This window comes from Zophobas morio, unplaced genomic scaffold, assembly GCF_036711695.1.
Source record: "Zophobas morio isolate AGI-343-1 ecotype UQ-CSIRO unplaced genomic scaffold, CSIRO_AGI_Zmor_V1 ptg000030l, whole genome shotgun sequence".
In the NCBI taxonomy this organism is placed as follows: Eukaryota; Metazoa; Arthropoda; class Insecta; order Coleoptera; family Tenebrionidae; genus Zophobas; species Zophobas morio.
Window position 1 is genome coordinate 4,202,573 of NW_026972135.1, and position 9,680 is coordinate 4,212,252.

Here is a 9,680-nt window from a genome sequence, read left to right on the forward strand (position 1 = left end):
TATAGAAATATTTCTTTAAATTTTGAGTTATTGTTAGTAATACAAAATCTACAGGCGAACAAAACTGAACAAAATTGAGATTATTACGGATAGTACAACTATACGAATTCAAATTATTTTAATAACATTTTTAGGAATTTACAGGAGTTAGGTACTAGCTTTTGATTAAAATCCAACTTGATGTAGCCACATGAACAACCACCAACCTTAACTAAACCCCTAAATCTTCCAGGGAGCACTTCCACTGCCTCGACTGCAACTCCCGCGTCTTCATCAAAAAAGAAGAAATGATCCGCCACTTCAAGTGGCACAAGAAGCGCGACGAGTCCCTGCAGCACGGCTTCATGCGCTACAGCCCCCTCGACGACTGCAGCGACCGCTTCAGCAACTGCACCCACAACAAGAAGCAAACCCACTATCATTGCATCAAGGAAGGCTGTGATAAAGTATACATTTCGACGTCCGACGTCCAGATGCACGCCAACTACCACCGCAAGGACTCCGCCATCATCCAGGAGGGCTTCCAGCGGTACCGCGCCACCGAGGAGTGCGGCGCCTCCTACTGCGCCTTCTTCGGCCAGCGGACCACGCACTTCCACTGCCGCCGGACCGGCTGTCGCTTCACCTTCAAGAACAAGTCCGACATGGGTACGTTCGACGAGCTGTACCGCGACAAATCTAACCGTCTTGTTGCAGAGAAACACAAGTCGTACCACATCAAAGACGAGCAGTTGTCGCGCGACGGATTCAAGAAGTTCATGAAGAACGAGGTGTGTCCGTTTGAGAAGTGCCGGTTCTCGAAGGTGTGCAACCACATCCATTGCATTCGGCCGCAGTGCAGCTACGTCTTGCACAGCTCGGGACAGTTGTTCTCGCACAAACGGAAACATGAAAGAAAGGACTCGGAGTTAGCCTACCGGAAGTATAAGCTAGCGCAGAGTATGATGAAGAGTCTGCAAGATGGAGGCATCAATCCGTCGTTTGGGAGAGAGTACGAACAACAACTGGAGGGACTAAATCTATCCATGTTCAGTCAGAATAGTAGTACTTCGAACATGTCTAATACTGAAAGCTTGAGTGAGCGAAATTCACCCATTAGCTACGAGGAGAGTGACGCTGCGATTGATTTGACAGCAAGCGACTCGAATTTGATGCAGGAGGAGACCAACTGGAACAGCGAGGACTTCTGGAAGAAGTACTGCCAGTTTGTGAGTCAACAGGACAGTTGTAGTGAAAAGTGCGAGTTTAACTATTCGGACCACTACCACTGTGTCGTCGAGAACTGCGAAATGGTGTTCAACGCCAAAGATGGGGTCAGGGAGCATGCCCGAAACCACGAACAACAAGAAATCGTCACTGATAACTACTTCTCGACGGTGACCAGCCAGACTTGCGACGATGGTTGCATCTATCAAGATAAAGAAAAACACTACCATTGCAACTGGGAGAACTGCCGGGAGGTGATCCTTCCAACGGACAAACCCTTCAGACGGTTAGAACACTACAAGATGCACGAATACTCGAGGAAATTAAGCCTGACGAAGGACCCACTAACCATGACCCATCTGGCTACCTCCATTGACGGGATGTTCTGTCGGAAACGCGGCCGCCCACCAAAGAACCGCGTGATCGAAGTCTGGAACGACTATGTAAGTCTCGATCGTCACCCAAGCCCGACTTTACTGACCCCCGTTTCGTTTCAGTCCCCCATCGGTAGTCAAAGCTTGTTGGACTCACCCCAGGCCATTTTCACCAGTTTCAAGTTGCCCAAACCTTCGGCCACCCCTTCCAGTAGCAAAGAAATCGAGCAACAGGACTCAAGCGACGAGCGTTCCAGCACCCACAGTCCCAACGTAAGCACCCCCAAATCCCCAACCCTTAACAATACTTAGTTTCATTGGTTGCAGCTGCAAGATTACAGTCTTCAAGGTTTCGACGTCTTCAAAGAAAACACCAAGTGCACGGATAGCCTGTGTCCATATTTGGGCTCGACCCACTTCCACTGCAACCAAAACCGTTGTCTCTACGTCACCGACAAAGAGGACGTGCTCATAATGCACAGCAAGGACTTCCACGACAACATCGAGATCCTTGATGGTTTCGAGTTCTACGACCGAAACGTCGATTGTCGTCTTCCCGAGTGTCCCAGTAACAAAATCAATCGCCACTTCCATTGCACCAGACCCAATTGCAACTACTCCTTCGTGCAATACTCGACCATGTCGCAACACAACCAGAAGCACGTCGACGAAGACAATATCGACGTGAAGATGGAGCCCGAAGACAAGACCGAATCCAAAGCGATGAATCTCAGTCAGAATATGGAGAATAAAGTCTCTGGTGAGTCGGGTTCTCATTTGTGTTTTGTTCGAGTTGTGTAGTTGTATATAGCACTATCTTTATTTCTAGTGGTGAAGGCTTCAGGAACTTTCTTTCCTCTTTCTACATTGCCGATTGAACGAAAGTCACCAGACATTAGTAAAAATTTACAGACAGGTACGCACGCACGTACTAACCTTAAGTTATGTGGTCGTACTAATCTTGGTCTTGTCTTCACCGGATTGTCTTTGTGTAGCTTTGTGGCTTTCTTCACTGTTCTTGCTTCGGGGAAATTGCGCGAAATTCGTCTTTAACGTTGCGACTTTTTCAGATCAACTGACCCCTCAAGAGCTCGGAGGCGGCAGCAGTACCTTGTATGGTCCCGACTTGTCGTGCTCGCGCCCCTTCTGCAAACTCAAGCGAAAGTACCACTACCATTGCAACGCCTGCAACCAGGTAAGTTCTTGAACACCCTCTTTGTCTCGCTTAACACACGAATTGTCCAGGCCTTCTCAGAAATGGACCGTCTAGTAGTCCACGTGGCCAAACACAGCACCGGCGCCCTCAACAGCCAGCTCCAAGAAGACAACAACAACCAGCAAAACCCCACCACTTCCACTCCAGTCAAGGCGGAGCCCAAGATCAACGTCGCGCCTCTTCAAACTCTACAAAACCCAGTATTGGTCAAGTCCGAGCACGACACTCCCCAATACTTGACCCCCACCTTCGACGCCTACAACCACTTTACGAATTTTCCCGCCAATTTGGCCACTCAGTTCGCCTTGATGTCGCAACAACAAAGTATGCAGAACGCGTTTATCCCTCAAGGGTTGTACCAGAACGCAGGGATTCCGACTCAACTGATGTTCCAACACTCCCAACTGATGCAGAGTCCTCTTCTGGGGCCGCAGCACGGCTTCCAGGAGAACATGACGAGTCCCTTGGCGGCCATGGCGGCCAATTTGAACAAGAGGTCGCTGAGTCCGCACCATGAGATTTCGCCGGAACAGAAGAAGGCGAGGATCCAGAATTCTATGAGGATTTTGAAGGATGAGCCGGTGCCCGAGGGGTATTTGAGGTTCAGGTGGGTACGCTGGTGATTGGTGGTTGGAAGGGTGCTATAGTTGGGTGGTTACAGGTTTAACGAGGATTGTCAGTACCAACACTGCGGGTACAGGGAACACCAAACCCATTTCCATTGTCAAAGACAGGATTGTGGGTACAGTTTTTGTGATAAGACGAGGTTTGTCCAGCACACGGCGCGTCACGAGAGGTTGGACACCTTGATGGGTGGGGACTTCCAGCAGTACCGAGCCAATGTGGCTTGTGGGCGCATGGACTGCGCCTATACCACTAATTTGGGTGAGTTTTGATACTAGGACCCATTTTTACTAAAGATAGGTCTCCCTTTTCCGTCTGTCTGTCTGTCTATCTGCTTTTTTGACTTTTCGATTTTTCAATTTTTTAATTTCAATTTTTCGACTGTTTTAGACTTCGATTTCTCAATTTTTCAAAAAATTGAAAATTCGAAAATTTAAAAATTTGGAAAATTGAAAAATTAAAATATAAAAGAACTGTAAACAGTCAAAAAATTTAAAAATCTAAAGTTTAAAAAAAGAAAAATCCAGAAGTCGAAATACTGAAAAATCCCAACTGAAAGAAATATTCCAAAAATTGAGAAATAAAAAAATTGGAAAATAAAAATTCGAAAATCTAAAATTTAAAAATCGAAAAACTGAAAAATTGACAAATCAAGAAATCGAAACCCTAGAATTTAAAAAGAAGAACTGAAAACTCGAGAAATCGATAAACTTGGAACGTTAAAAATCGAAAAATTGGGAAATCGAAGTATAAAACTGTCGAAAAATTGAAAAATCTAAAGCTTAACGAAAAACTGAAAATCGAAAAAATAAAAAATCGAAAAGTCGAAGAATCGAAATACTAAGAAATCCCAAAATTGAAAGAAATATTCAAAAATTGAGAAATTAAAAAATTGGAAAATGGAGAAATCGAGAAACCAAAAAAGCAAAGTCGAAAAATCGAAGAAACTGAAAAATCAAAAAATCGAAAAATCGAAAAATCAAAAATCTAAAATATTGAGCAATTAAAATATTGCAAAATTGAAAAATACAATAAAAATTTGAAAACTGAAAAATTGACAAATCGAGAAATCAAAACCCCAGAATTTAAAAAATTGAAAAATCGGATTCGAAAAATTGAAAAGCCCAAAAGTAAAAAATCGAAAAACCAAGAAATCCAAGGAAATTGAAAAATCAGAAGATTGAAGAAAGTCAAGAAGAAAAGTTAAAAATTGAAAAATCGAAATATTTTAAAAAGTAAAATTGGAAATTCGAAAATTTAAAAATTCAGAAAATTGAAAAATTGAAACAAAAAAGAACTGAAAACGCCAAAAATCGAAAAACTTGGAAAGTTAAAAATTGAAAAATTAAAACATCGAAAAGTTGAAAAATTGGGAAATCGAAGTATAAAACTGTCGAAAAATTGAAAAATGTAAAGTTTAACGAAAATCCGAAAGTCCAAAAAATAAGAAATCGAAAAGTCGAATAATCGTAATATTGAAAAATCCCAAAATTGAAAGAAATATCCAAAAATTGAGAAATTAAAAAATCCAAAAAATCGAAGATTTGATGAACTGCAAAAATTGAAACTTTGTGAAGTCAAGAAATGAGAAAATCAAAAATAGATTAGTTAAGAAATTGGAAAACTGAAAATTTAGCAACGTCAAAAATTGAAAAATAAATACTCAAAAACTGGAAAATCGAAAAATCCGGAAATCGAAAAATCTACAATTTAAAACATTAAACAATTAAAAATATTGCAACATAGAAAAATCGAGAAATCCAAAGATCAAAAAATCAAAAAATAAAAATTCGAAAATCTAAAATTTAAAAATCGAAAAACTGAAAAATCGACAAATCGAGAAATCGAAACATTGAAAAATTGGAAAATTGAAAAATAGAAAAGACCAAAAGTAAAAAATCGAAAAACCGAGGAATCGAAAAAACGAAAGATCGAAAAATTCGGAAACTGAAATATCGAGAAATCAAAAAATTGAAAACTCGAAAAATTGGAAAATCGAAAATTTAAAAATTCGGAAAATTGAAAAATTTAAATTAAGAAGACCTGAAAATTGGAGAAATCGAAAAACTTGGAACGTTAAAAATTGAGAAATTAAAACATCGAAAAGTTAAAAAATTGAGAAATTAAAGTATAAAACTGTCGAAAAATTAAAAAATCTTAAGCTAAACTGAGAATCCAAAAAATAAAAAATCGAAAAATCGAAAAATTGTCGAAGAATCGAAATATGGAAAAATCCCACAATTGAAAGAAATATCCAAAAATTGAGAAATTAAAAAATTGGAAAATCGAAAAACCAAAAAAGCCAAGTCGAAAAATCCAAGAATTGAAGAACTGAAAAATCGAAACTTTGTGAAGGGAAGAAATGAGAAAATCAAAAATAGATTAGTTAAGAAATGGGAAAACTGAAAATTTGGCAACGTCAAAAATTGAAACACTGAAAAATCTAAAATTCAAAACATTAAACAATTAAAATATTGCAAAATTGAAAAATATCCAAACAAAAAAATCAAACAATAAAAATTCGAAAAACTGAAAAATCGACAAATCCGAAATTCGAATCACCAGAATTTAAAAAATTGAAAAATGAAAAATCGGTTAACTGAAAAATCGAAACATCGAAAAATTGGAAAATCGAAAAATTGAAAAGCCCAAAAGTAAAAAATCGAAAAATCGAGAAATCGAAAAATCAGAGGATTGGAGAAATTGAGGAGTCGTAAGCCGAGAAGAAAAGTTAAAAATTGAAAAATTGAACAATGAAAACACTGAAACATCTGAATTCGATAAATCGAGAAATAAAAAAAATTGAAAAATCGAAAAATTTTAATAAAGAAAAATTGGAAAATCGAAAATTTAAAAATTGAGAAAATTGAAAAATTGAAATAAAGAAGAACTGAAAACTCGAGAAATCCAAAAAATGTGGAACGATAAAAATTGGAAAATTAAAACATTGAAAAATTAAAAAAAAATGGGAAATCGAAGTATAAAATTGTCGAAAAATCGAAAAGTCGAAGAATCGAAATATTGAAAAATCCAAAAATTTAAAGGAATATCCAAAAATTGAGAAATTAAGAACTTGGAAAATCGAGAAATCGAAAAACCAAGAAAGCAAAGTCGAAAAATCGAAGAATTGATGAACTGAAAAATCGAAACTTTGTCAAGAAATGGGAAAATCAAAAATAGATTAGTTAGAAATCGGAAAACTGGAAATTTAGCAACGTCAAAAATTGAAAAATAAAAATACTGAAGAACTGAAAAATAAAAAATCGAGAAATCGAAAAATCTAAAATTTAAAATTGAACTAAAATATTGTAAAATTGAAAAATCGAAAAACTGAAAAACCTGCAAATCGAGAAATCCAAACCCCAGAATTTAAAAACTTGAAAAATCGGTTAAACTGAAAATTCGACACATCGAAAAACTGGCAAAAAAAAATTGAAAAGCCCAAAAGTAAAAATCGAAAAACCGAGCAATCCAAAAATCGAAAAATTGAACAATCAAAACATTGGAACATCTGAATTCGAAAAATCGAGCAATCAAAAATTGAAAAGTCGAAACATTTTTAAAAAGAAAAATTGAAAAAGGGAAAACTCAAGAAATCGAAAATTTGGAATGTTAAAAATTGAGAAATTAAAACATCAGAGTAAAAAATCTAGAAATCAAAAAATTCAGGGCTCCAAAAACTAAAGAAACAAAGTCGAAAAATCGTAAGCTTTAAAATCGAAAAATTCAAAAATCGAAAAAATCGAAATTTTGGGACGTCGGAAAATGGGAAAATAAACAAAAAAGATTACTTCAGAAATTGGAAAACTGAAAATTTAGCAACGTCAAAATTTGAAAAATTGAAAAATCGAAATATTTAAAACTGAAAAGGACGAAAATTGATAAATCGCAGGAAAAAAATCGAAAAATCGAAAATTTGAAGAATGGAAAAATTGAAAAAGCCCAAAATTGAAATATTGAAAAACTGAGAAATCGAAAAACCGAAAGATTTCAATAGCGTATTTATAGACCACAAGTTCAGGACTATGCTACTTTTTATGTAATTTTTTTGTTATATTACTTATTTGTTATAAAATTTATTTCTTATTTCTGAAGCAAAAATGAGAGAACGGGTGGGTGGCGGGGCTAAATTTAACTGCTTCCTACAGAATCTTTTATAAGCAATCAATAGCCCCGCCCACCCACCCCCTCTTCATTCCAGTGACTACTCTTAATATTGTTCAGCCCTATCTTAGCAAGTTTAAGCCCCGCCCACTATCTAAAATATGCAAAATATGATCAGTCCATGCTTGTAATTTATCAATACACTCACATTTTTTAGATTTGCTTATACAGGGTGACTAAAAAATTAATAAATCAGTCAATTTATTTTATTGAATAAATCAAGGAAGCTGAGCCTCCCCTAGATCTAGACAAGTTATAATTAATCAAACGTGAATTACAACATCGAAAATCAAAATAAAATGTAGTGTTTTATTCAATAAGCGGAAGTCAGAGCAATAAAAAAGTCTGGACCGTCGGCATTGTCATCGGGTTATTGCAATTGGTAGAAAACATCTTTTAGTTTAGTTTCTTGATCATAAATCACTAGTTTTTAAGAATCATAATAATACAATACTTTTATTGTTAGTAATTTTTGATATAAAAATGTGTGTCGTTTGCAGGTTCCACCCAGAACAAGGCCTCCCACTTCCACTGCCTCAAGTGCGACTTCGTCTGCACCGACACCAACAAGGTGGTGGCGCACCGCCGGCAGCACCAGAAGCTGGACTCGATCCAGGCCGCCGGCTTCGAGAAGTTCACCCCCAGCCAGCACTGCCGGGTCCCGAATTGTCAGCACAGCGGCAAGCAGACCCACTACCACTGTCTGTCCTGCCAGTACGCCGTGCTGGGTCTGGCCCAGATGTCCGCGCACAAGTACCGCCACATGGAGGGCTGATGCCATTTGCTCAAGTTTTTCCTGTACATATTTGTATATTCGCTCGCCTGTATAGAGTATGTAAATAGGTGAAAAAGGAACTAACCTCGACCGGGCCGGCCGGCCCTTATTTATTTCTGTCGACTGAGATTATTCGGGCTGGCTGAAAGCCAGCCCGCGAACCTCGAGGAGAAGTATATGGAGTAGTTTTTCTAAGTATTATCGTAGGGAACAATTGTAAATTGGAAAAGACATAGTATTTTAGGTGTAGCTTAGGGGCCTTTCTCAAACAAGAAGAAAACAAAAACACTAGATTAGTGCCTTAGAAAAGACATATAATTTCGGTGCCTTCTCGGGTACTTTGGGTAGACGACAAAATTCAGGTGTACCGAACAATAACAGTTGAAGTAATTCATTCCATAAGTGCCATATTGTAACAAATATACATTATTTAAACGTTAAAGAGTAGATTTTTTCAAATTAACTCTAGGATAGGTTACGAGGTGTCATATCTTATCATTTGCATGCTCAAAACTTATTTATTTCACATTTTATTGTATTTTTGTGATTTTTTTTTGTTTCAAGTGAATTTTTTGCCATATGTTGTTTTCTGCCGACAGATCGGTTCTTATCTTCTTTCTCTCTCACGTTTTTTTTTTCGTTCATAGCTAGTCTATTCCTTGCTTTATCTGTTTTCGTTTATTCTCAAATAATAGGTATACGTATAATCCAATCATAAAAATGATTTTAATTGCCGACCATAGTCGGCGTGTATTTTTATTGAGTTAAGGAATTAAATTTTGTATGTATGATTTGTATGAGTGTAATTATGTTATTTTCTGTGATTGTATGTGTTGTTTTTTTTTTTAAAAAAAGATCAGTATTTATATCAAACAGTGATTTTATTCCAAGCTCCCAAATAATACCTTCAAAAAAATAGACCACAAGTACGTGAACAAGTATGTAATTTTTAAAAAGAAATACGAGTTACTATGAAAAAAACTGAGTATACGTCGTTGATTACAGTAGAACCTGGATAATCCGAATTAATTGGCAAAAAGGTGTGCTCGGATCAGCGATTTTCCCAAAAATCTGAAAGGGAATTGAAAAACAACTTCATACACAGTTGAAAACAAACTTCAAGAAATAAACCTTAATTTTATTAAACAAAGTTAAAGAATTCTTACGCAATAATGTATCCATAGACACATTCTAAAAAAATATACTCCGTTACCATAAACACGCTATCCGTTTGGAGTCAACACGCCGAGATCTACACCCTGAATTTTTTCAGAATTTTTAGCTGAATTTTTCAAAAATAAAATTTTCCATGTTGTATTAC

The 9,680-nt window shown here is 36.9% G+C and overlaps 1 protein-coding gene across 2 annotated transcripts in view; it reads left to right on the forward strand.

Moving 5' to 3' along the window:
• The window catches only part of LOC135138005 (zinc finger protein castor homolog 1-like), a 149,602-nt gene extending 140,370 nt beyond the window's left edge, over positions 1-9,232 (forward strand). The window contains exons 7-15 of one of the 2 annotated variants that reach the window (XM_064067817.1): positions 233-648; positions 697-1,649; positions 1,704-1,853; positions 1,908-2,340; positions 2,410-2,496; positions 2,651-2,775; positions 2,826-3,403; positions 3,458-3,681; positions 8,085-9,232. In XM_064067817.1, the coding sequence (XP_063923887.1) occupies positions 233-648; positions 697-1,649; positions 1,704-1,853; positions 1,908-2,340; positions 2,410-2,496; positions 2,651-2,775; positions 2,826-3,403; positions 3,458-3,681; positions 8,085-8,359 (3,241 nt within the window). In that variant the 3' untranslated portion in view covers positions 8,360-9,232. The remainder of the gene's footprint in view (positions 1-232; positions 649-696; positions 1,650-1,703; positions 1,854-1,907; positions 2,341-2,409; positions 2,497-2,650; positions 2,776-2,825; positions 3,404-3,457; positions 3,682-8,084) is intronic. The other variant, XM_064067818.1, reaches the window with a different exon arrangement.
• Positions 9,233-9,680: the final 448 nt, after the last annotated feature.